The following is a 27,314-nucleotide window of genomic DNA, read 5'->3' on the forward strand; positions in this document are numbered from 1 at the left end:
TCCCTGTGTGTCCAGCTTAGATTTCCTCTCTGACCTTGTGTGTTTCCCTCCTTGTTGATTAACCTGATTAGTCTCACCTGTGTCCTGTGTTCACACCTGTGTTAATTACTCTGTGTGTTTAGTTGCTTTGTTTCTCTTGTCCTCTGTTGGATTCTTGTATGTCTTTCCTGTGTTCTCTCTGTGTCAGTCTTCCTTGTGTTCTCTGTGTTATTTTGGATTTAGTTTTTTAGACATTTCAGTATTTTAACCTTTTTGTTCTTCTGTTTATTAAAACCTTTTTATTTTAAAGTCTGCATTTGGGTCATCCTTCAGTTTTCCTCCAACGTGACATGTACGCTGTGTAATAGGCCAAACCATTTGTACCTGAAAGTAAAATTGTTTTTAACCACTATGTCACGTAAAATTAGGAAAACAAAACAAGGACAAGCTTAGTATCAGACTCAGATATCATACTTTTAAAAAGAAAAAATCTAATTCTTAAAAATAAACTGATCCGGTTGTGATGCTTGAATCATCCTTTAAATGTTAAAGATGTCTCTCTAGATGTCTGAGCTCCTGCATATAATTTGTATTCAGAGTGAGATTGTTGGACTGAGCAGTTAAAATTGGTTTTCCTGAAACGAGGTCTGACCCTCATGTTGCTGTGACGGACCTCTAGCTTTCATAGTATTAGTTTTAAATCTGTTTAATAGGATTATGCAAACAATAATCTCCTCAGGTGCTTGTGGAAACTCGGTTTTCATGGTTCTTAAGTTCAAATGAATGTTTCAATGACAAATTGCATCAATAAAAAAAGCAGAAAGTAATACATTTATAGAAATAAGATTTAAAAAATTGAAGCAAGCATTATTGAGAGATTGAATCTATGACATGCATATTTCTTTTGGATAGCAGTGAGGATCTTCAAGGTTTTGAAAGCTCCTTCTTTGGTTTAATATCTATAGAAATATTTACTATAACATCCCAGATCAAACAAAAGAGAGACACGGACCCATGAACAGTCAGAACAAGACGTTTTTATTAGTAATATTCCAGTTAGCACCTGCTCCTATAGTGTGCCTCCACCCTGAAAGTATTTACAGACTCGTACAGTGTGCTGAGCTCATGTTCCCATATGAAGGCAGAAACAATGCAGCGGATGGTAAACAGGGAAAGAAATACATGGAGCAGCTCTCTGCTCACACCTGTGCTCAGCATAACTGACTGACAGGAGATGGAAACAGTTAGGATTCACAAATACAATTGAAAAAGGATGTCTTACATTCAAAGGGGTTTCTGTCCTTTAGGTCTTTGTTCAGTGTCACAACACATAAACATGGTGACTTAAACTAGGATCATGGTTAGGCTGCTTCTTCATTGGCACTGAAAGTTGGCTCATGATTTCAGGTTCTGGATGTTTGCTAGTAAAAAATCAAAATAACTCAGTTTCTTAGTGTGTGACTAAGTAGCTTTATTCATACAAATAACCCATCTGTTTCTTAGTGAGCTGAAAAGGCTGTAAACTGCTGCAGGTTTTATGACCAAATGAGGTAACTTAAAGGAGAATTATAGAAATCTATTTTTATGAACTTTGTGGAATACATCACTATTTTTAGGGTCTCTGTATGCTTACCCCATTGGTTTTGCACTAACAGCATCTATTTTCTGTATAAAGTCGATGCATTTCAGTACTCAGCATTGAAACACTCACCATCAGCTGTTTTCTGTCGCTTCACTCTCCTCCCTTATCTGCCAATCAAAATCAAGAAGGGGCCAGACTTACGATATTGAACTGGTTAACAAAAGCAGCAGAAGCTAATTCAGGCAGTCACTGATACCCCTTCATTTATGACCTCATATTGAAGGGTTTCCATGGATTAAAAGGGGAGGAGGGTGGAGAGATTTAGCCACGTCTGTCAGGATGTAAAGTGTCTTTTTGTCAAGCTCATTAAACTAAATGTGCCAAATTAGAGTCCATCCACAAAAAGTTCTTGTTTCTGTCCTTAACAGGCTCAGATTGTTACTCAAAGTGCCTGATAATGTTACAGAAAGGATCTGTACGGAGATGGACCTTTTTGTTCTAAGATGCTTTTTAAAAAGACATCACACTTTCAAAGACACAAAAACAGAATTTTTAGTGTTTATCAATCAAATGTTACTTTTGATCCCGACAAGGCAGCAAACACCGAAGTCAAACAAACATTTCAACAAACTCTGCAGGAGAGAAAGTGCAGTGTTTGAGGTGTGACCGGAGTCTGGTTTCCTTTCAGAGAGCGGTCTGATTGTAGGTTTTTGTCTTTAACAAAAGGTCTGTCTACTGTGGGATTCTTCCTGTCATTTTGTCAATGTTTCACAAGCTGTTGCTGGAGCAGTTCAAAATCTTTTAGTTCCTTTTAGTGGGGCTTACCACAAGATATGTAAGACCAGCAGCTTTAAATAGCCGACTTATTATCTAGCCCCTCAGTGTGGCACCTGATGCTACGTTTTAAGCCATGTCAAGATCATTTTCCATCACATCATCTAACTGGATGAAGGATTTTTCTTAGTCAGTGGATGTATTTTCCTCCAGGGAGGCTTCAGGCTATGACAGCCTGTTTCAGGTCAGTCATGAACCTGAGAGCAGAGGATCACTGCCTGAATGTTTTAATGTGATAACTCAGTTCACTGACTCCAGGACGGCTGGAGATACAAATAGCTGGTCTGTCTCTTTATCTCAGAGAATCCAGGACTTTGAAACAAATCCTTGACATTTCTGTTCTTGTGTGACATAGAAACTTTGTTAGCGTGATTCAGGCAAGTACAGACAAACGGGGTTAAATACTCTTTCCTGAAGCAAAACCAGCAGAAGTCTGAAGCCCCCATGTTAGACTAGAGTTACAGACAGCTCAGCTCGAAGCCCCTAAAACCCCTTAATTAGAGTGTCAGGTGGAGTGAAACTGCTCTTTGTACATGAAACTGGCCTGATTTTCATCATTTCCACTGGACTTCAGGCCTCACTGGAAATGCAGACACCAATGGACCACAGGAACCATTTCAATCCTAAAAGTTCCTGGTACTTCTGGTCGAAAAGCACCTTTACATGCCTTACTCTTGCATTACTCTGTGTACCTTGATGCAATTTAAAAAACAGACATGAAGGCTTTAAGCTGACAAAATGCCGCACACGTCAGGGTTTTGTTCACTTTTAGGAGCGGTCCTACTTTTATATAGGTTAGAAAGAGGGTAGCATCTATATTTAGGTTACACTGTATGTGGCCAGGCTATGAAACAGCCATGCTAATGATGGGTTGGCTGTGCTCTGTCATACCCTCACAGTCAAGTCCTTCCATGTCTGGAGAGAAAGAGGTTTAGTCTGTAATGAGAACCTGTATATGAACTAACAGTAAATACCATTGAGTCAGCTAAGAGGTGAGTTCAGTTTGCCCCAGCTATAGTTTTCATAACCTACAAATGAGACATTATTTCGATGCAAGATCCAAAACTTTGAGACTCTCCTAGAAAAGAATGGTTTTTTTTGATCCATTATAAAACACTTTGGACGTCCTTTTTCTAAATGTATGTGTTAGCTTGACACTTGTTCTCCAGCCCACAGGTCAAGATCAGAGATGGCTGGAAAGAGGAGTTGGATATCTAATTGTCTGTGGGATGAGAGACAGTGAACAGTGAGTATCAGCTTAAGGTTGTCCACCGTTTGCACTACTCTAAATTTGACTCCTCTGTCTCCCCGCTGTGTGATGGATGCCACACTGTCCCACGCCTTTTGGTTCTACCCTTCACTCGCTGATTTCTAGGGGGTTTATAAATGTTCCTCAGCCTGACCCTGAACTCGTTATCTTTGGCTGCAGTCAACTTCAGGTCTGTCTACTTTTGTGCCACGATCTCTGACGCTGGGGATGATAGCTGCCAAGAGAAGAGGAGTCCCCCTTCACTCCGTCTTTTCATCTTTAACATGATGTCAGTCATACAAACATAGAGACTCAGGTTCCTGAGGTCTGACTCCATCAGGAGGCCGTCTCTCGCTGTCTTGGACTTTATTATTATTCAACACTCTTTGCAGACTCAATGCATCCTTAAGTACACAACACAACAGGCAGCTCTTCATGGTCGGTTTGACTTCATTTGTCAGTTAAATCTCTTTACAATTTGTCCTTCAGTTACCTCTTTATGTTTTCAAACATGTGTCTTTTCATCTGGGTGCACTTTTTCTCTCCTTGTTGTTTCGATGGTCTCATGTCTGAAAAGCTGTAAAACCTGCAGCAGCACACAGACGGGCAAACCTGCAGAGAGCTTGCTGTTGATGCTGTTTGCTTTGTGCTGGTGTGGGAAAAGAGTATAATCAATAACGCTGAGCCGTACAAGCAGCCCAGGTGAGCCTCATAGAAACGAAGAAATGCAATGAAGAAGAGCGAAGGAGGAAAGGAGGAAATGTTTCAGAGGGAAGGCTGCGATGAGCTGATGGCTGGTTATGTCTCAACATTCAATTACTCGTCCTGTCATTGCTTTACAGCTGAGCAGTCTAACATTATTAATACATTCAGTTTATCTGTGCAGTCATAATGTGTCTGCGGCTTATGTACATGTATATCTTTATTATTAACTACTTCAATATAGCGCGGGTCTAATTAGAAAAATGTGTTGCACAAATTTAATTACCTAAAATGCCTGCTGTTATTGAAGAAAGATAATAAAATAAAGACAACTTCTCACATTCAACCAGATAATTCATCAAAAATAACTTTGATCAAAATACACTGTACAGTAAATATAGGAAAAATAAAAATATCATACGCTGGCTACGATAATAAATCTGGTTCAGTTCATCTGCTGCAGGTGTTCAAGACAGATGAGTCAATCCATGAGCTCCCAGTTTATAAGAGTACAATAAACTACTAATGTTAAACCTCTATGTACAGTTTAGATATTATGCACTTGCTGATTTCATTTCTAGAGTACAGTAGCTGTCCTATCAGGGTTTATATTGGCAGAAAGACCTCCTGAAGTAATACTGCATTAAAACTACAAACCTCCATCAGATACAGTACCATCATGTTCGCAGTTAATCTGCTGCACACTCACCCACAGCTCACACAGCTGAGATTAAACCAACCATCAATCACTTCTCTCATGTTTTCATGGTGCAAATAGGAACAACGATGACCAGGATCACGGTGCAAGTAGCAGCTGCGATGAGCGCGCCAATCTTGCACGCCTTTGCCCGCCTGAACTCTGCCTCCTTCCTCTTTAGCAGCGAATCAAAGCCTGGGGTGTAGACGTCCTCCATCCAGTACTCCAGGTTGTTGGGGTTCAGGGACTCCTGGGTCTGATGGAAACATGAGAGAAAAGTCTGATATTAGAAATGTTTTGTTCATGCATAAATTCTGTGATTGTATGATGTGCAACAGATTTAGACAAACTTGAGATCTTCAGTCCTTTATCAGAATTTAAACCTTGGAAAGCTGGGTTACAACACAGGTCTGATTCAAAGCCTACTAAACCTAGTGAATTAGACAAATAGATATTAGTTCACAAAGCACCCAAACTGCCTTTGACTAATAACATCTCTATGTGCCGTTGCTGTTCGCATGTATTCAAATACTCCATTCTGCATTTCTTTGGGGACAAAACAGGCCTCTTTCTGTTCAAATGACCCCCATTGTCTACCTGACAGCCATGCACAGTCAGAGTGACATTTTAACATCTGCTGAGAGTTAGTGGAAACTGCATGTCAGAATTTAAGAGAGATATCACACTCAAACTATCCTTTGATCATGACAACAATTCACCTCTGGAAGCTTTGTATTAAAGGCGAAATCTGTCACGTCTGTCATACATCACTTCACAATGAACTGATAAGAAGTGTCCTCTCTCCATCCTGCTCATCATCTGTATGTGGACTGATTGACGGCAAGATGACGGAGCACTGTGCAGCTCTGTGCAGCAGAGAGTGCAGATGCTGACAGCTCATCTCCACAATCAGACGCAAAACAAGAGCAATGTGCACAGAGCTGCAGGACTTTCTGGGAATGCTGAAACAAGCAGTGCAATGTGGTTTGTGAATTAGATCCTGAGACAGAGAAGATTGGGAGGGTAAGTGATTCACAATCACTCTCTGTTTCTGCTGTGTACATGATTTATGAGGCCAAAGAAGCCATATTCATGAGGGTGGATTTAATCAAGCTTTTAATGAAAATGAAGAAGTCCCCTCCTGCAGCTGCATGTGGGAGGTCATTTCTGTAATGTTTAGGTATTGCCACCAAAAAAGACAACTTAATTTGTGTTTCAAGTGAAACTCAGTTTAATTAGCATCTGAGTGTTGGTCTTCTTATTTTACAATCTAAGTGTCTTTAATAACAACAGTTGTCTCCACTTTTCATGGTTTAGTCTGACTTGTTAAGATTTGAAGCTAACCAGTGTAGATGGTGGTGGAAGATGTCAGAGTGAATGTATACCATCTTCAGTTTAATAAAGTGTAGGTTCAGTGTATTGTTGAGTTGGAGAGCACAGGGGCATCCTCTGGAGCCAGGATATGATGAGAACAGGTTACTGCAGACTGAGGCTCTCATACAGAAAGACTGCTTTTCAGTCTGCTCTGCAGCAGCTCCACTGAAAACACTGCAGGAGACACATTCTTCATTACAACGATCCCACTCACAACATATTGATAATTAAACTGATTTCTGTTTGTACAGTGAGTCAGAGCAGCTGGAAAAAAAACATGCTCCACATGATATGATGGATTATAAACTGGTAGATTAAACTTCTCTGGTAATCTGCTCATAATTGAGCTTCATTACTTTGAGAGTGAGGTAAAAAGCGTGACAGACACTAAAGCACTGTGCTGGAGGGACGTGTTTTCTGCAGTAAATTGTGATTAATATGAACAAGCATCATTCCAAAATTAATATTTGTCATAAAGATGACTTTTAGCAGAACATTACAACACCACCACGTTTAATGGACACACTTAAATTTTATGTTCATGCAGGGGACACGATCCGAGTCATCCTCCCACTTTGCTGAATGTTACATAGAGTGCATTGCTTGCCATTAATAAAAAACACATGCCTGTGATAGGACCGCAGCAGCCTAAGCAACACCACTTCCTACAGACATGTTTACAAATGACGTCCTTTGTGCTCAGTTGTGCCAGCAGCCATAGTCGTGCATCTACCCACTGACAGAGTAAATTCAGTTTATGGCCGGCGTCTGATGTTAACGTCACTGGCTTTAGGTCAAAGTTAACTCACTGAAGACATTTCTTGGCTTTTGGAAATAGAAAGAAAATGATAGTCTATTTAGAAAAAAATGTATCCTGCATGCGGAGTTATTAAAGGGCTAAAGATAGTCAACAAAGAAACATAAAGTACCTGACACATAAGATACTGTCTCTACCTGTATGATTCACATATATAAAAATACTGATGACAGATACTGATATAGGTAAAGACATGGGGTGGGGGGTGTGGGTTGGGTGGACCGGTTTTATACTGGGGGGGGGGGGGCAGATTGTGGTGCAGTAGTGCGCTGCGGCTCTCCCCCCTCTCTCCCGCCCCCCATCTGCCCCCCCCCCTATTTTAATGCACCTCACTAGATACTGATATAGGTAAAGATATAGGGTCGGGGGGGCGGGTTTTATACGGGGGGGGGGGGGGTTGTGATGCAGTAGTGCACTACGGCTCTCCCCCCTCTCTCCTGCCTCCCTTCCTGCCCCCCCTATTTTAATCCACCTCACTAGCAAACATACATACAACAAAAAAACAAACAAAACAAAATTCAAATCATATCACACACACACAGATCAGGTTTGGCGGGGCCTTAGTGTTTGGCTCGGCCCTACTCATTGGGGGCCCATCGGGGCTGGGTGGGTGGCTGGTGACCCTGTCACCCTCCGCCCCCCTGCTGCCCCCTCCCCTGTGGGGGCCTGGTCCGCGGCTGCCCTCGGGGCCGGGTTTCCCGCGGTTCCCTCGCGGTCCTCTTGGGGGGGTGGGGTGGTGCGCAGCTGGGGGGGTGTTACTACGGCAGCCATTGGGGTGTCCCTCCATGCCCCCGCAGCCTGGTCCATCAGTCGCAGGGCATGGGTGGGGGGCGTGGCTTGGGGGAGTGGTCGGGCCGTCTGGGGGGGGCAGGTGGGATTGGCCCTGCGGGATCTCTCCCCCCTCGCCCCCATTTCCTCCTACTGGGTGACCTGGCGGTCGCCCTGGGTGCTCCGGCGGTACCTGCTTGCTTCCGGTCTGGGTCCTTGGCTTGTCCCCTGGCCTGGGTCTCCCGCGGTGGGTTGGGTCCTTCGGTCTGACTGCTCTCGCGGCCCGGGTGCTGAGCCGTACCGCTCGGCTGGTCTGACCCAGGTGGTTTCATCTGCACCAGTGGTGGTCTCGTTACACAAATAGAACACAGCACGGCGGCAACCCTCTGCGACCCAAGCTTCAGTAATGATTGTGGACACTAAGGGTTGCTTAATCATTAGTATCACCCCACGGATTTTCTTTTTGGCATCATGGTGAGATGGTCCCTCTCCATCTAAGTGTGTTAGGTCTCTCTCTCCTTCTCTCTCCCTGTCCCTTTGTATATCCGTATGTAATCTTTCTTTCACTTTCTCTTATTTTTATTTTTTATTTGTTTTGGTCCACCTAGGTGTGCACGCCCTCTTTTACAGAACATGATATTAGCTGCCAATAAAAGATAGGCCAGAGTTCTAAGAGGGATGGTGATGGTTGCATGCACACAGTCACAAGCACAGAAGAAAAAGGTTTTCTTTCTTTTCTTTTGCTGCAAGAATAAATTGCATGAATATTTGACAGTTTGTGACAAACATGACACAAACCAGAAATATATATGCAGACAAGAGAAAAAGAAAATAAAAATAAATAAATAAATAAATACTGATGACAGTCGTTGATTGTGCTTTCCTGACACCATAATTCAACAAGTACTAAAAAAGGTTAGTTGGTGAAGTTTTTGTACTCAGTTTGATACTGGCAGAGCTGCAGCTGAAATATAAGGTCTAAACTACGTATAGACCTAACCCCCAATTTATACAGGATGCGCTGCATTGGGTTGTGGCTGCACCGCATGTTTGATCCGGCATGTTTGAAGCATAGCGCAGCTCAGAGCAGCCAGGATCAACTTGGTCCAGCATAGAGAGAACTACATACAAACAACAGGTTACAGAGCCTTTCTGTGGTTAAATTTCTGCTCAGCTGGATAGTAGTGTGTTACATTTGTGCTTTAATAATCACTGAGTATGCTGCAGAACTATAAACTTTCATTTTTGTAGGTTTAGATGAGTTAAGTATGAATAATTCTGCTCTATATTTTTTTCCTGTTATCTTCTGACACAGTGATCATGTTAAAGTCCTGTTACCTTCTGACACAGTGATCATCTTAAAGTCCTGTTACCTTCTGACACAGTGATCATCTTAAAGTCCTGTTACCTTCTGACACAGTGATCATCTTAAAGTCCTGTTACCTTCTGACACAGTGATCATCTTAAAGTCCTGTTACCTTCTGACACAGTGATCATCTTAAAGTCCTGTTACCTTCTGACACAGTGATCATCTTAAAGTCCTGTTACCTTCTGACACAGTGATCATCTTAAAGTCCTGTTACCTTCTGACACAGTGATCATCTTAAAGTCCTGTTACCTTCTGACACAGTGATCATCTTAAAGTCCTGTTACCTTCTGACACAGTGATCATCTTAAAGTCCTGTTACCTTCTGACACAGTGATCATCTTAAAGTCCTGTTACCTTCTGACACAGTGATCATCTTAAAGTCCTGTTACCTTCTGACACAGTGATCATCTTAAAGTCCTGTTACCTTCTGACTCAGTGATCATCTTAAAGTCCTGTTACCTTCTGACACAGTGATCATCTTAAAGTCCTGTTACCTTCTGACACAGTGATCATCTTAAAGTCCTGTTGTCCACATGGATCACTTATCTGATCCTGTTTGTAGCTTACAGCCATAATCAATGATTATTTCTGATAGATTCAATCTTTTAAACGGTTTGGATTCTGTACTATGTGTTTTATTTTGAAATTGAGCATATGTTGCATGCGATCCTCATGCCTGATTTCCTGTCCAGGTCATTCTTTTCTGTGTAGATTGACACGTTCTGGGCGTGGGCTCCGTCGAAAGAAGATTCAGCATGTATCTCTGCCGGAGCGGCGTGGTGGCACGCTCCCAACACAGAGCTGAGACGCACCACAGCACTCCCTGGGTGAACATGAGCATTGACCAGAATGGGACGCAACGCATGCATCCTGTATAAATACAGGGTTATACGCAACTCCTCCAGAATGTAACAAAGCATTGAAACGACGTGGACAGAAAGCCCTGTGATTGGTCCGTGTGACAGCATTGTATTTCCTGCATTCACAGCACTTCCGGAATCGCTGCACATTGGCCAAACATTGAAACTCCTCTGACGTCTCCTCTCTATTCTTCCATGTAATCATTTCTGTATGATAAACTGCAACATGAATTAGCTCTAAATTTACACGTTCAGAAGCACCTTAAAAAAGCAATCAGAAAACATGACCTGGTCCAATTTACACACTATCTCCTGTGTCAGGTTCAGTGAAGATGGATCAGGAAAAGATGTCTGTGGTATGTTGAACTTGCTTCTTAGTATAAGCCCCTGGTCTCATCAGGCCAATAGCACTGCAAGACATCATCAGCCTAGCACGCCACTTCATTCTAAATATGGCTTTCTCTTTATGTGGTTCCTTCATATTATCTTTGCACATGATCATCCACTTTCCTATTACTGCCAACTGCCCAGTCTGAGCAGCTTCATCAGCTTCATCATCTCATCAGCCTCAGTCAACATAGTCTGCCATTCCTCCATCTATCGCCCAGCCTTCACAGTTTAATCAGCTTCATCTTTTCTAAGGCTCTGACCACATCATCAGACAACACCTCCTCCACCAGTGTGTGGGCAGACATCCTTCAGTCACCTTATCTCCCTAAGAGTTCAAGCACCAAAGAGACCTGACAATAATTCAACATCACGTCATGTCTGTAAAATATTTATATTTAATTCATTAAATGATCCCTCTTGATTGAACTACTGTGAGAGATGAAGCCCCACAGTGATTGACAAGGGTCAAGCTTCAAATGCAGAAAACTGCATGAAAGCCATAGTTAACATGGTCACTGGTTGAACCAAAACATCAGTTTTGCGACACAGGGTGGGAGCTGACGGGGATCCACTGTGGGTAATACATGTACTATGGACAAGTACCTCATACAACTGCACTTTAAAAATAACTATTCCTTAAAGAAGAGAGATTTACCCATAATCATGTACACAGGGGATATAAAACACAAGTTTCCTCTGCGTGCCGTGTGATCCAGATTATCTTCTGCACATCCCTGATGGACAGTCACATCACTGAGACACGTGAGTCTGATTTAAACTCAGTGTAATCAGCAGTCATTCAGAGAATAGAGGATTCAGATTGAGAATCATTAACAGTGATTCTGGGTAATTAGTCTCCTGAGCAGAGAGCCTGCTGACACACGATTACAGTCACAGTGAGTGTGAAGCCTTCACTGTTTGAACTTATTAGAGAGGAGAGCAGTTCTGCTGTGACACACAGTGCATTTACTACTATTCTAAATATAACAGCCTGCAATTTGACTTCTCAGCCAACCCGTCCCCCCTCTGTCTCCCCCTCTGTCCCTCACATGTTCTCTCTTTCTTCTGTTCATCATTTGGCAGCTCTCAGGCTTCCCGCTGTGTCAGGGTTGGAGTGGGCAACCATATGGTGTGGGTTTTCTGTCACAGATCACTCAGTGATCTTAGATACCTGAGTTAACAGAAGTTTAATGCACTTTAAGGGTTCATGAAGAAGCACGTCAGAGAAGATCATTTTCTCTTTTAATGAACTTTCTTGTTTGTTTCCCCCTTGTCAGCACCAGTTAATTATTCCCTACATTTCCCAGAAAGCCTCTCACCAACCCCTGAGGGCAAAGAAAGTGGTGTTACTTTTATTTTGTGCAGCTTAATGAGCTTGAAGCTTCAAGGGATTACATTCAAATGTGTCTTGTTTCCTCTGAACCACACTTTTTGTACTTATTGTTATTCAGATATGGAAAAATATTCCCCAGGGTCCAGTTATTCAAAAGTATCAGATTAAGACTATCTGATCAGATTACGACTATCTGATCAGAAGGAACCTTCAGAATAGGGTGCTGAAAAGTCTCCAGGTGGTGTCGTTTCAAAATTTTGAGCTTGATTGAGATATAAAGTATTTTTATATGATACAATATAATCCACTTAATAGCACTATGATCAGTAATAGAGTTATTTGGTTGGAGGGTAGGTGTCCATTCAATTGATTTAGGGCCTGTGTCCATAACATCATCTAACAGCGCCCACAATCTCAGTTTCCGAGGGCTTCTAGTGTGGCCAGGCTTTAGGAAGTCACGTTGCATTACTTCTGTCTTCCTAAACAGGGACATTTTAAATTGTCTGTATACTTAACATTTGCTTATTTCAAAGGAATTTTGCCGAAAAAATGTAAAACTGTGAAAAGAAATCCTAGCCTGGTGTTAGCAGCAGTGTGAGACCTGGAAATTCACCCTCTAAAAAAACAAGTCTGGTAAGGTTCTTCTCCGTCGTTGCTGTTGATGAAGTTGATTTCAGGGATCTGCCATTGTTTTAAACTTCATGATTTTGAATGGTTTGTGTGGACCCACCCTACCCACTGAGCAGTGGCTGTGGCTCAGTGGGTAGAGGCGGTCATCTATCAATCAGAAGGTTGGCGGGTCAATCCCAATTCCGGCAGTCACATGACGAAATTTCCTTGAGCAAGACACCGAACCCCAAATTGCTGTTGTTCAGCAGTGTGTGAATGTGTATGAATGAGATTGGCTAATACTGAAGGTCCCTTACTAAATAGCAGCCTCTACCATCAGTGAGTGAATGGGTGTGAATGGATGAATGTGACGAGTAGTGTAAAAGTCACTTTGAGTAGTCAGACAGACTAGCTCACTAGCTCTGCAAGCTGATTGAGGGAAAACAGCTGAAACTAAGGGTGTTAATGAGCTCAGGACACTCTGTGATGAAGTGCTAAACTGCATTGGCTAATTTAGATGCCATGAATGGACACAGGCTCTAACTGCATTCTACTGAAACAGCCATTTTTAAGACTTAATATGGCAAAGATTTTGAACGATGAGTTATATATTTCAGTGTTAAAAAATGCAGGGTGAAAAACATGGCTGACACATATACAGGATAAAACTGGTAAAGAGACGAGGTACAACTTTGTCCAGAGGGGGGTGCCAAATTAATGTAGTGAAATGTTCTCAGGATCTTTTAACTGCTGTGTGGGTGACTTTTAGTTTGTGTGGTTTTGTTGCCCCTTGTGGACACAGTATGTAACATGAAATCCTGTTTATAGCTACTTGTGATTCAGATTTGATACAGACTTTTAAAGTCTGTGTCAGCATCAGGTTGATTCCATCCAGTCTTACCTGGAGAAACAAAGACAGATGTATCCTGGACGAGCTAATCACAGGAGTCCCAAATTCAGATCATCCAGATTCAACTTTTTGAACAGCTGGATCATGGTCTAAAAATGTTGGACCTTCCCTCTTAGTGGTTTGACTGCAGCCCTGCTCAGACATCATCTGAATGTCTCATATGAGACCCATTTAAAGTCAGCCTCACAGCCACAGGTGACTGTGCTAGCATCTGTTAGCATGCAGAATCAGGTACCTGCAGGTCCAGAGCTGTGAGCTGCTTCCCCTTCTCTCCTGAGCTGCGTTTGTACTCCTCCACGGTCCAGGACGGCTGTCCACGCTTCACATCGGTCATGCTGGTGAGCCTCAGGTCCGTGTACAGGGGGCTGCCTTTAACGTGGGCTTTAACCGAGGGGGGGTAGGGATGCTGAGAGAAAACCTGCTCAATCAGGTAGGATTCATTCAGAGGTTTAGGGGGGCGATGGGCTTGGGGAAGCTCGTACTGACGCTCTCGCTCCGCCTGGAAATAGAAGAACAATAAAACAGGAGGGTTAAAGCTAATTATCGTCAGCTTTATTTTTAGGCTCAGTAACTCAGCCTGCAGGAAGTAAAGCCTCTGTAAAAGCATGAAGAGGCTTCAAACACTTGCCTATAGAAACACAAACACCAACACACATCGTGTCTGTACCTGAGTAGGATAATGTTCAATTACCACATTAAAGGGGACATTTATGCAGGTCTGGGTTTTGTTTTGAAATGTGTTGGGTAAAAGAGGTTTTGGAGCAGCTCCAGCAGATTGCTTTAGCTGATAGCCATAACACAGGCTAATAGCTTAATTGCTGCAATTTAATCTTTCAGTGTAAATTCCACCAATTTAAGCTCATCCCTACAGATACAACCTTTTAGTGAGATTGTAAGTCTGTTTTGAACAGAAACAGATGCTACATCACTCTCCTCAAACACACCAGACTACACTGACTGAAGCAGCCATGTTATTTCATAGAACAGGAGCTGCTGCTTCTACAAGTCTTTAAGAAACAGATCTTAGCTATCCTCTCTTCAGGGGCACTTATAGAGAGAGTAGGAAACATATCTATACATTAAAAAATGTCAATATGGATTGCTGTAAAACCAGCTGTGTTAAACCCATAGACTGTAAAAAAATATGGATGTAGTATCCGTGACGTCACCCATCTGTTTCTGAACGCTGTTTTGAAGCCAATCCATATTGCTTCTGTCGAGCCAGTGTGACGTAAAGAGGCGGGCTTTGAGCCTCCTAGCCAACAGCTGCAGTGTTCCTGCAGGCAGCTGTGTCTCTCATTGGAAGACTAGTAATCTCAATAACTTTGAAAAAAAATTCACCCCCCTCACAGTGAGAGGACATCGAGAAATGAGCTATTCAGACTACACTCATCTTTTGTACCAGGCAGTAAACATGTTTATTAATGCTGCAAAGATCGTCTTTTTCCCATTCATGTGTATGTGACTTCCAGTACTTCGGGAGCCAGCCTCAAGCGGATCCTCGATGAACTGCAGCTTTTAACACTTCTGCATTGACTCATATTTTTAGACCAGAGGTTGCCGCTTGGTTAAACCAGGGGTGCAGCTCGCTCGGCTGGAAGTGAAGCTTCCACCAAAGCGTCTGCCCCCTAGTGGCTGGCTGCAGTATAGGTCAAAAACTCTGTCTCCCCCATTCATTTGAATGGGGCTGCAGTCAAACTTTAAAAGATAAATACACGGTGTATGTATATCACGTCGGTGATATGTAGTTATTACTTGACTGTTTTGTGTTCAAGTCCTCTTTTTTCTGAAAGTTTCTTCTTCGTTAGTTATTAGAGGTTAAAAAACGGGGTTTTACATCCGGGTTTGCTTTGATTGACAGCTGCTGTAGAGGGAAACTCCATATAATCTTGTGACGCTACACTGTAGGGTGGAGCTCATTACCGTGGCAACACATAAATTACCATGGCAACAACAGAAATTCTCTACAGCGCAGACTCTGGCTGCACAATGGCTGTGCATTGGAACACGTTTTTTTTTTGGCTTCAAAACCGTACAACGGGAAAAGATGGAGCAACGCTGTCCATTTCATACACAGTCTATGTGTTAAACTGATTCAGATTCAGTGTACATAGACGCTGTGATCCTTATTTTACTGCACAAATGACCTGCTGAATTTAAAGCGTTAATTTTACCTGAAGCAGGTAAACTGAGAGGAGGTAGATTCACTGACTGAATGCAGAGTCTCTGATGCAGACAGTATGTTTTAGCTACACAGCTTCATCCTGTGGGTTTATTCACATCATGGTTCCAAACCTTTCTGTTTATATACACTAGCTGAGGATCTATACTGCCTGCAGAGAACATCATCTGGTAATTAAAGCCCACACTCCGAAGATAACCTGTTCCTGAGCAGGTTACATCAGTGGGATGTGTACCCACTAAAGATGGTTCCTTTTAGTGATAAGTAGCAGTGTGGTAAACAAATACATTGTGCTGTTTATCAGATGTTTATGAACACAATTAAACTCTTCAATTTAATTGTTCTTGTTTGAAGAATCAATTTCTATTTGAACATTTCTATCATGAACCCTCATACTCTGCTGCAAAGTGAAGCCTTTTACAGTCGCATCTATCTCGATCCAATCCAAAGAACATTACTTCACCATCACAGAGTTATTCATTTCCAGAGAGCAGTTGCTCTAAACGGCACTCTCACTCTCGTGAAATATCATCCTCTCATATCTGCACACACAACACTGAATAAAGAATAAAGCATTTCTGCTGCCGGAGCATGGATTGTGGAGATCCCTCTGCACTTACATGCAGCTGCCATCACGGCACGGAGAGGAACATGTGTCTGCTGGTCGATGAAGGAGAAATAAACATGTTTGTCTTTATTACGCAGGAGCGCTAAGAGGCTCTCTGATTTCAGTCAGCAGCCCGTGTTCATGTGTCAGCTGTGCAGGGGAGTTTTACAGAAACTCCAGTGATACAGGAGCTTCACAGAGCAGAACATTCATGAATAATAAACAGTCATTATTCTGCCGTGAAAACCATCCTCAGCTCCACATTCACCAGCTGACACCAGTTTACCTCCTCCGTCTTAGTCTGCACACATACAGTCAAACTGTCGTCTCGTTTCTGCCAAATGACCTTGATTTTTAAAACTAGGACTTTCTACGTCGTGACCCTTGCTGTGCTGAAGCAGAGGCATGAAGAATAAATAATGAGATGGCCTTATTCAAGCTGTCAGAGTGGCAATGGTTTGACTTCCTGATGAGCCTGAGGGTAGATTTTCACCTGATGGATCTGAGCAGGCGATCTGAGATCAGAAGAATATTGGAGTCAAATCTGTATTTGTACCAAGCTGATCCAGAGTGTGTTGAATAACGGTGACTTTGAACATTCTAAAAACAGAACTGCAGTGTGTTACTGTAAACGCTTGGCTTTATTTTTAATTGACTTAACCATCTGTCCTGTAGGTTGGGTCACTTTCTGAAATATAATCAGGGATCTTAAAAGACAAGAGCAATACAAAAAGAAATAAAATGGTGCATGTTTGTTGTGCAAGAAATAGCATCATGATCCTAGCTGTGACTCATCAACATTTCCTTTGTCTAATATCTTCAATCCTGCACCTCACTGAATAAACCAGCAGCTCAGAGAGTGTTTTTGTAGGAGAGGTTAATGAGTTTATTTACAGAGAACTGAGTACCTCTGTTTTGATCAGGTTTTTAAATATCCAGGTTTTGTGTTGATGCACATCAAATCCCCATTTCAGAAGCTGTTCTCACCCCAGTTCTGACAGCTGTCGACAACCTGCGAAGGTGTGACCTCATTGATAAAATAGACAAGGAAATAAAATGGAAACCCTACCATAAGTGCCTTGTGTCCTTGGTGTGAGTGAATTCATATAGAGGGAAAATATTGCAGCAATCATGAAAGCATTACTTCAAAAAGCAAAGTAACAACCTCTGCCAAAATAGACAGCATGTGATTGCCTGATTCAATGAAGGTCCATCTTATTAAAATGCAAACAGTTGAAGGAAACAGGGTCAGCAGAGTGTTCATAAGCACCTTTGGCTGAGGATCAGGTTTCAGGTTGAGTTAATCCAGTTTACATAAAGACGTCTGACATTGTTTAACGAGCTCTCAGCACAGCCCTCTGCTCAAACAGAGACAGTGGTACCAGGTTTGTTTGATTGTGTCATCTCAGCAGGGAGCACTGTTAAAAATGTAGCAACAGTGAAGTAGTGTGCTCATGGAGAAGGATGAAGCTCTCGTTCATTTGGAAACCTAACTTAAGACTGAAGAATGTGAGGAGTTTGCACTGACTGTAATCTGTCTACAGCAGCAGAGATGGTCACACAATAACAAGGGTATAACACTGAGGCTTCAAAAGGACTTGGTGATATAGTTCACTGCCACTGATTCTACCACAGCGAGAGAGAAAACTACCGCACAGTGAATTACTGTGTTACACAAAACTCGGGAGGTTTCTTTATTATTTTTGGGTGTGTAACAAATCTCATGTGTAAATGTGAGGAAATAAGCAGTGAGTGAGGGGAACAGGCCAGACCGTGGTTTTTGAACGTGCCCTAAATAGCAGGCTCATCTCAGAGTTCCAGCTGGTGGGTTTGTTGATGCTTCAGTCGGTTGGCAGAGAGGCTGACTGTGGCAGCTGAGCCCTAACTATTGTTATCAGAGATTTAACTCTTCATGCTATAATCTCCAAACTATGACACGATGTCCACAGCCATTCAAAAACACTCATGTTAAAAACGTATCTGCAGTTTCAGAGGATAAAGCAGGGACTTGTGTTTTTTACAACATAGAGATAAACATTGCTATTTAATTGATGCTCTATCAGACAGCTCCACCTGCCAGCATTCAACGCTTTATTGGTGCATAAAGAAGAATTTCCTCTATTCAGCACGGTGGTGTTTTTCATGGTGCATGGCTGTCTTTCATGTGTGTTAACCAAACACCGGTTGTAAGGTGGTGTGTTTCCCTCATCGTGATTGAGATCATAAAACACAATCTGAAAGACTCTCCACAGATGGCAGGTATAAATAAAGACACTTGTTATTTGCCAACAGAGGGATGTTTATTTTTTTTTAAAGATGGGGAGATTGAGATCTACTCTTTCTCTGAGTTTATTTTCTTGGTGTGTTCATGCCTTTATTCAGAAGGCAGAAGAGCTGGAAACTGGGTGGAAAGTGTGAGTTATGGCATGTGGAAAATGGCCAAAGATCTAAGGAGCCTCTAAAGTGACATGTGCAGAAATCTTTTTTTGGAAAGTATCTTGTGCGCACGAGAGAAAAAAAAAATTCTGCACATGTCACTTTAGGGGCTCCGTAATGATCAGAGCTGAATTATCAATTAAAAAATACAAAGGCTGACGAACATATCCTTGGGGTCAATTGGACCCCATTCAATGTTTAACTTCTCTAAATTAATGATAAAGATAATTTTGGCTTCATATTTCATGACTTTTCCTAATTTAATTGGCACATCTGGGAAAACATAAAATTAAAATGTTGATATGTTCCAATTTCCATTGAAAAAAAATTACGCATGTGTTCCTTGGGGTCAATTTGACCCCAGGCTGTTTTAGCTGTATAAAACATAAGAAATGTCAACATTTCACACACATTTGTTTTAGTTGTTTATGATTATATTGAGGTCACTATAACATACATTTTTGTAACCTAAAAAAAAACATAAAGTACCTGACACATAAACCTGGGTAACAATCAGTTTCTATAGGTTTAATGTGCTGGGGTCAAATTGACCCCAAGGATCAAAGATGTTAGTAAATTTAAGGGGAAACAGGAGGGTTAATAGTGATTGATACACACAAGTTTCTGCATAGTGCTTAGTTGATTTTTGGTTGTTTTTACACACAGACACTGACTGAGCAGAGAGAGGGGAGGACAGGAAGAGGCAGGAGAGAGAGCTCACACAAAAGCAAACATTTCTTGTAACCTGCTGTTATGTAATAATGAATACAGCTCACTTGCTGCCAAACTTATTAGTGACAACTTTTTCTATATTAAAGTTCAGCAGAGAATCAAATTAAGAGCTGTGCAAGTGACTTTGCATAATCTTCACAGGACTTTATGTTGTGGTGGAATCGCATACAAAAGTGGGGTTGTTTGAAATGTGGCCAGGGCGGCGAAATAAAGAACTCTTCTGATGTCTCAGAATCTCTACCACGTTTTAACATAGGAGTTATTGGGGACAGTCGGTGGGGTTCCTGCTAATGTTGGCCATCTACTGGCTAAGGTATCAGTTTAATTGCGTCGAGATCCAATTTGACACAAGCAGCACAAAATGACCTACGTTTTGATGCCTTGTTTGTGTGGTTGAAGTTACATTTGTGTTTTTTTAAGGGAATGCTTTGGGTTTATAGCACCCAAGATGTGTTTCACAGCCTGTCCATTCTTCTAAAATTTGAATCTCTCACTCTGAGCATGAGTTCAATGGCTTGTAGGGCTTGAAAAATCCAATGCACTTTGAGGGGTTGTTGTGAAAAAAGTTTGGAAGATATGAAAATAGTTGAAAGATTCTAAAAAGCTTAAAGATTGAGGAATATTTTAAAGTATGAATGGAGTTTCTACATGAATGCATGAATAAGTTTTCAGGGTTTGAATAATGAAAAATGTGCAGACTTTGAACAGTCTGCCAGTCTTTTCTATGGGCCAAATCTTCTCAAAGAAAGTTGAATATCTCAGAAAATATTATAAAATATCTACCAACAACTAGGACAAGACAGCAATAATGTCATGAATGAGCTGAATGCTGTACTAAAAGTGGACGTTTCTAGGTTTATAGCTGTGAATCAAGTTAGGCACTGGAAAAGTGGGCACTGATTAGTGTCAACATGGTGTGCAGTTACTCTGAGTTCATTTTGATGACTCACTGACGTCCAGTGATCCCTGGTTAATGCAACTCTCCAGGAGTTCCAGTCTGGTCGCTGTCTCCATTTCATACAAATCATCTAAGTGTGAAACTACTGTGATTATAATGCTTTCATCCAAAGCAACTTACAACTGCTAGCAACATCATCCCTGATTGGTTGTATTGTATGGCTGTTGAGCCACAGAAGGGGAAGCAGGTCTTCAAGGTTGCAGGGACAGTGGAAGTGATCTTGATTAGGTCAGGCAGACAGCTGTGCAGGAGCACTGTCACAACACTTTAGACAACCATGTGAGGAACTGTTTGGAGCTTACAAAGGAAAGATAGTTCCTCTTGTTTCCTGTGTTATAGAGTTTGTGTTGAGTTACTGTCGTGTGTCCGTGCTACAAAAATAAACTGCCATCCAAAGCACTGGGTGCATGTGCGTCACAACAAAGCAGCACAAGCTGATCGAGGGGGCAACCAACAGAAGCTACGGCGAGTAAGATTAACCTCTCTAGGCTTTAGCTCTGGCAGCAACATGCTAATCATTTGTTATATTAATATGGCATGGCCAGCAGACGCCTGGAAGCCCAAGACGAGAGCTGTTTTATGTCTTGGGCTTGTGTTTGTCATGAAAACACCCCCTCAGACATGTTGGGATAAGCAAACAACCAAGAACCATTAAATCTCTAAGAGTCCAACCCAGGAACAATGTAGAGGCACTCCAAGACTGGTGCTGGTCCCTTCTAGGCTACTTTAGACTGATATAAAAGCTTATTCTAAGGTACAAATGCACAACTCTTCTTATTTTTAGTTAAGTAATCTATTATAAAATCCAGTGAGCATCTCCTCTGTCCTCAACATGCTGTCAGAGCACACACAGTGTTTCAGAGGAGGAGTAGCGTTTGTTTAGCGTGGGCTAAATGTGGCTAAATGTTGATGTAGATGTGTGCTGATAAGACTGTGAGTTTGTACAGATTGTTCTATTTGAAAAATAAATGGACAAGACTCACAAAGCTGTCTCTGTGTCTGACTTCCAGCCTGGCTCACCATTTCCTGCTCTGTCAAAAATAGATCGTCAGCTTCTTTAGATACACAAGGAACTGGACGCCTTCTTCAACCACACACACACACACACACATCACACATATCTGGGAATAGTGTCTCGCTAGGCATATCTTGGAGAAAAAAATGTTAATAAATCCAGGTGAGGTGGTATAGGTTTAAGTCGGGATGGGAGTTTATGACTTAGATTGTCCTGATGAGTTTTGATAAGGCTTGTTTTTTTCATTCCCCTAAAATGAAGCAGATAGCAACATTTCAAATTAACTGTCCATTATTTCTTGGATACATTTGTAATCACAGAGACTGGTGGACTAACTAGAATCATATTGATTTCTCTTAATGAAGTCATTCACAATGATATACACCTTCTGGTCCTCTGTCCAGAGAAAATTAGGAATTTATTGGCATCGAAACAGACCGAAAACTGAATTCTTGGTGTTTGGCTTGATGTAAAACCAATATTAGGTGCATTTCCACCAGGAACTCTTAAAGCTGGGGTTGGTAGTCAGATTTAGATACACTTTTTGTCATACTGGTTAAAATGATCTTTATGTCCTGATGGCAATCAATACATAATGTGTTCTTAAAAAAGAGAGAAGAAAAGCTGCTCTCTACAGCCGGAGTAAACCTGGGAAAACACCAACCAATCACCGTTTTTTGGGTGCCAAAATTTTAAACCATTCAAATCCCGTCCTGCCGTTCTGCCCGCCTCCTGCGCGTACATTTCCCCGGCGTGTACTCTGAGTCCCCGTCTCCTGCCTCTGCTTCCCCTGACTCTATTGACCGCCCCTCTCACTCGACCTCAGGCCTGTCCCCTCTGACCAGATGAGGTGCTTTGCTCAGGACTGTAGTTCAGATCAGAGTCTAAGAAGCTCTCACCACAGGGCTCTGACAAGCAGAAGAATTAATGACATTTAGTAAGTCCTACAGAAATGTAGATGTACTGTAGCGTCCGTCCGGACGCTGTAGTGATGACGAGCCGACTCATGAACACGTTGATCTTTAATAACCGGTCACTGTCGACCGTGATCACGCCAACCAACAAAACAACAATCAATGTTTGAATGAATGAAGAACTTCTCCTCTTGTCTCTCCTCTCTCCCGCTCACACACTCTACACCTCTCCTGATGCTTTCACTGACTGTCAACACTGTAGGAATTAAGAACATCTACACTGAACACGTTTAACAAACAGTAGAGCTGTAACAGTATTATATATGTGTTATAACTTTTCTCCTGATATCGTGTCACCAGTACAACTGGATAATGCTAGCATTAAAGTTGTGAGTACTAACAGCAGCCATGTTTGTTTGTGTTTTTAACTTTCACTATGAGAATGTTTTGCTGAGGACCGGTTTTGAATCAGTCACGATCATATGGTCGAGAATCAGCGGCGCTCGTGCATGTGAGCGGGGGGGCGTCGTTTTGGAGGAGCTCCGAGGGGACGGGGGGAGGGGTTAGATGGAGTCATGAGGAAAAGCTACATTCAAATTCATGCTAGTTTTCCGAGACTACCAACCTCAGCTTTAAGGTGTATTTCGACCAAGAGTTCCGGGGTCTTTTAGCCCCCAGAACTACTTTACCCTGAACTAAAAGGTTCCTGTGCCCCCATTGTTGTCTGCGTTTCGACTGCAGGCTGAAGACCCGGGTAGATTGTGCAAATCAGGTCAGTGACGTATGGAGAAAAAAAAAGTAAAGGCACTACAACACCAGACCAGTAGAGGGCAGTAAAACAAAGATGAATGCCATTCATCACAGATGACACTATAGAAGCAGACGGACAGGCAGGTATCATTATGAGCAACACAACAGTTAGCCTGTTAGCATGAAGAGACTCAGCTGGCTCTGTTTTAGATGGTGCTATATTTCATCACAGATGGATTCACTGAATCAACACTGAGAGGAGATAAGCTCGAGTAGCAAAGACGTTTCAACACGCCTTTAAAATCCTTTTGAACTCAAAAAGCCGTGGCAGAGATCGGCCGGTGTTTTGGTTTAAACAGCGACCCTGTTAACTGTAGACTCTCAGCCGGATGCATCCCTCATAAACGTCTTTAGACGATCATTAAATATCTGATGAGGATATTTTGAAATCTTAATAAAAACTAAACTAGTTTGCATTCCCAGGAACTCCCTCTGTGTTTTAACAGCTGTGTAAACTCCACAAACACTGACACGTTCAGCTGAAGGTCTCCAGTTTACAGGGTCACTTTTAAAACCGTAACACCAGGAGAGACGCATTCACGGTGGGCTGAGAGAAGACTACTGTTACAAGCTGCTAAATCAAGAGAATCACAGCTTCTTCTTTTGAAAAGTACACACACATACAAAAAAGATAGAACAAATAAAAACTAATGAAAGAAAGAGAAATCAAGAGAATCACAGATGTGTGTGATGTTAGTGTGGACGGAGGGCGGAATAAAAACACTGCAGTTAATCTACCAATCAGACATGTTCAACATTGCAGGCCCATTGCAGGACCTTTGAAAAGTACTACCCCCCTAGTAGGGGCTTTTTAGGGGGGGAAATTATCTCCCCCTGAACTAAATTTAGATCCGGTGTTCACCAGTCGAAACGCACGTAGTTCCGTGGTAAAGTCCTTAGTTCCAGGGTAGATTTCCTCTGGTGGAAAAACCCCTTCAGTTGCAGGAGCTTCTCTTCAAGGCACTAAATGGGGTCCACCACAACCTAAAGTCCAGTGAAGAGTATGCAAATTCACTTGCACAACTCTTGATTCGATTCTCTGCTGAACTTCAGTATGAATAAAGTTTTAATAATAAGTTTGCCAGCAAGTGAGCTGTATTCATTATTACATAACATCACGTTAATGGATTTTTTTTTTGCTCTAGTGTGATCTCCCTTGCCTTCCTCTACCTGCCCCCCCCCCCCCCCCCCCCCCCCCTTCTGTGTGTAAACTAAGCACATGTTTTCAATGTAAACAAGTTTATTTCTAGAAAAGATGAATTCCTGGAAGTAATAACCCTTGAGCAGGGACGTTTTCTACCAGCAGTAGACTAGACTACCCCCCAGAAGGTATATAAGGTTAGCCAGTCCAGGCTGAGATAAGACCGAGGTGTTATGTTATGACAGCCCACTCACTTGACATTAATATTATCTGCACTGCCATGGCTATAAAAAGAAAAAACACAAAGCATCATCAAACACCTATTTTCAAGGATATATTGTTATTGGTCTACCTCATAATGAGCAGTTATAATTGTTAAAGGTCAGAGCCACCTTCCTAACTGCATCCTGCCTGTCTGCATGTCATCCAAATACACATTTAGTGTTTGCTCTTCTTGAGAAACTGTCTTCATACAGCATAGTGAGATGAGCTTCCTAGGTTTACACTCAAAATACTGCATCATTTTATTCTCATGCAAATACTGCCTCAAAAATCTGAACCTAGTAACAGGTAGAAAAAAAAAGGTGCAGAGACAAAACCTAAAAAAAATAAACAATATATGAACTGATATCATCACATGACCTTTGAGTTGGAACACAGTTTTAAAATTTGGACTGGTTTCCGAATCAAATCCAACCCAATTGAATCATATTATATGGTATAGAATCAAATCAGATTGAATACTTTTGTTTTTAATGACACAACCAGTCGTAACCACCTCAAATCAAATCAAATCAAAAATAAATCAAAAGTTTCACACCTCTAATTAACACTGATCTTCCAGTTAAAAGCTGAATTTCACGCAGCACCTGAAAGCTTCCTGGGAGAGAGAAATAGGAGTAGAAATAACAGAGGATGTATGGGCTAAATCTCTCAGAAGTATTCACTCCTGCTCAATTAACTCTAGACATCAGCTAATTCAATATAAAGTCATACATAGACTTCATTACTCACAAACAACGCTACATTCATTTTACCCATCTCCATCCCCTCTCTGCATTAAATGTAAACACGCTGATGGTACCTTGGCCCATATGTTTTGGTTCTGTGAGAAGCTCCAAAAGTTTTGGTCAGACATTTTTCTTTGTTACTGAGAAGTTTCTGGAGATAATCTTCCTCCAACCCCAGAAACAGCCATTCTTGACTGGTCGCAACAGCTGGAGGCTCTAAGCCATTGGAAATCCTTCTCCATTCACTATGGAATGGTACTTTCATAAAAAAATGATTCTAAAAGTTTGGAACAAAGAGGAACCGCCCTGCTTTGAGGCCTGGCTTACAGAATTCTCCAGTACCTCATATATGGAGAGGATCAGATATGAGTTGTTGGGCAAAGCAACCAGGTTCAAACAGATATGGCAGCCCTTCCTTGACTACATCACGGCTCTTAGGAGACCCACATGACACCTGAATGCCTTTGCCTTTTAGTCACACAATTAGTGATGTTCGATACCACTGATTTCCTATCCGATCCGATACTGAGTAAAATTCAGGCTGGTATCGGCGATACCAATACTTTGTGCAAATACACTTTGGGCCCGATCTACTAAAGGTTTGCGTGTATAAAAACACGTGCAAACTTGATAGCGCACACAAAGCTGACGTACTAACCGGGAGCACCGAGGATTGCGTCTTTCAAATGAGCAAAATAGCACTCGCAAAACATTTAGCGTGTTTGCCTTCATGAATATGCAGAATACATGTAGATCATCAGAACGCTCAAAATACTGGGAGGAGGAGATGCAAATGTAATCATTTAGCACACGCAATGTGATCTATCAAACCTGAAGCAGATAGTGCGCGCTGTTTTTGCATCTATATTTAGCACGTTTGAATGGCAGGTGCAAACTGGCACAGCGTTACGCACACATGGCTGCTGGCACTGTAAAGCTCATCATAACTTTACAACATGCCCGCAACAGCTGGGCTTACAAGCATTACTAAATGTTTTAGTCAATCAAACCAAGATAACAAAATAATAATAATAAAACAACACAAATTCAAAGCAGTTCAGCACCACGGATAGCGACCGCATCATTCTGACACCCACTTTAACTTTTTCATATAATGAGAGCACAGTAGGTCACTGTATCAACAGACATAAAGTTTAGTCAAATTGGCACAGCGGCCCACATGTTCACAAACAAACACAAAATCAATATGAAGTACTCGGCCTACTCACCACTGTTTGGACGAGCCTTAAGCTCCGCGGACTTGTCCACGATGCGCTGTATGTCCATTTTCTTTGATCTGTCATTCTCAATAAATAACATGACATGTCCACTCAGTCTATTCTGTCCCATCGTGCTCATCAAGGGGTTTTTAGTTAGTTTGAACTTGGAGAATGAGCGCTCACTGAGCTGCACCAGGCAGCTCTGCGTAACTCCTCATCTCGTGCTTGCAGCAGTGTGTTGGGGTGAATTGACTCAAACATGTTCCCAGTTCCATTTAAGCTGGTGAATCTTTGGGACAGTTGCTGGATGATGATATCAGGCATTGAAAACGTTCACCTGAAAGTTGCTCCCTGGGACAGTGAGGCGACTGTCTTCATCCAAGTGACGCCTAACTTTTCTAGAGCAAGAGTGGCAGACTAAGCCTCATCAAATCACTCTCTAAACTCCATCAAAACACTGATTGCGTTTTGGAGTAGAGTAAATGCGTTTATTTCATCGGCAGATCTTCTGTTTTTTTCTCACATCATTCACCTTTTCACAGATGGCCTCCCAAATCATGTTTGTAACGCTGAGATGTCTCTGCTGGAGGTCACCGATGTGTTTATTTCCCTCCTCCACAAAGACCTCCAACTCCATGTCTTCAAACTTCATTTATCGCTTAAGACCACTCTGTTCTCTCAAACTCTACATGTTGACAGCCGATAGCACACGCAAAATCCTCGTAATATAGGGCGGTCCACACCACTTTTACACTCGTTATCATTTGCGTACGCAGTCTTAGTAGATCACCCGCAACACGCCCAGAAATAACACGT

The 27,314-nt window shown here is 42.0% G+C and overlaps 1 protein-coding gene across 1 annotated transcript; it reads right to left on the minus strand.

Annotated features, from left to right (window-relative positions):
• Positions 1 to 996: 996 nt before the first annotated feature.
• On the minus strand, positions 997 to 26,535 carry LOC117809730 (major intrinsically disordered Notch2-binding receptor 1-like). Its single transcript, XM_034679202.1, has 3 exons — positions 26,508 to 26,535; positions 13,709 to 13,972; positions 997 to 5,299 (listed from the first exon to the last, which is right to left on the minus strand). Exons 2-3 carry the CDS (start codon positions 13,805 to 13,807, stop codon positions 5,102 to 5,104), a joined length of 297 nt encoding a protein of 98 aa, XP_034535093.1. The 5' UTR covers positions 13,808 to 13,972; positions 26,508 to 26,535; the 3' UTR covers positions 997 to 5,101.
• Between the last annotated feature and the right edge of the window lie 779 nt (positions 26,536 to 27,314).

Source organism: Notolabrus celidotus, chromosome 3 (genome assembly GCF_009762535.1).
Source record: "Notolabrus celidotus isolate fNotCel1 chromosome 3, fNotCel1.pri, whole genome shotgun sequence".
Taxonomy (NCBI): domain Eukaryota; kingdom Metazoa; phylum Chordata; class Actinopteri; order Labriformes; family Labridae; genus Notolabrus; species Notolabrus celidotus.

What these genes read in the sequence shown, in the direction of transcription:
- LOC117809730 (XM_034679202.1), bottom strand. Translation starts at nt 13,807, where the DNA reads ATGACCGATGTGAAGCGTGGACAGCCGTCCTGGACCGTGGAGGAGTAC. An exon ending in TCACAGCTCTGGACCTGCAG is followed by an intron (nt 5,300 to 13,708) that starts GTACCTGATTCT and finishes TGTTTCCATCAG; the next exon opens with ACCCAGGAGTCCCTGAACCC.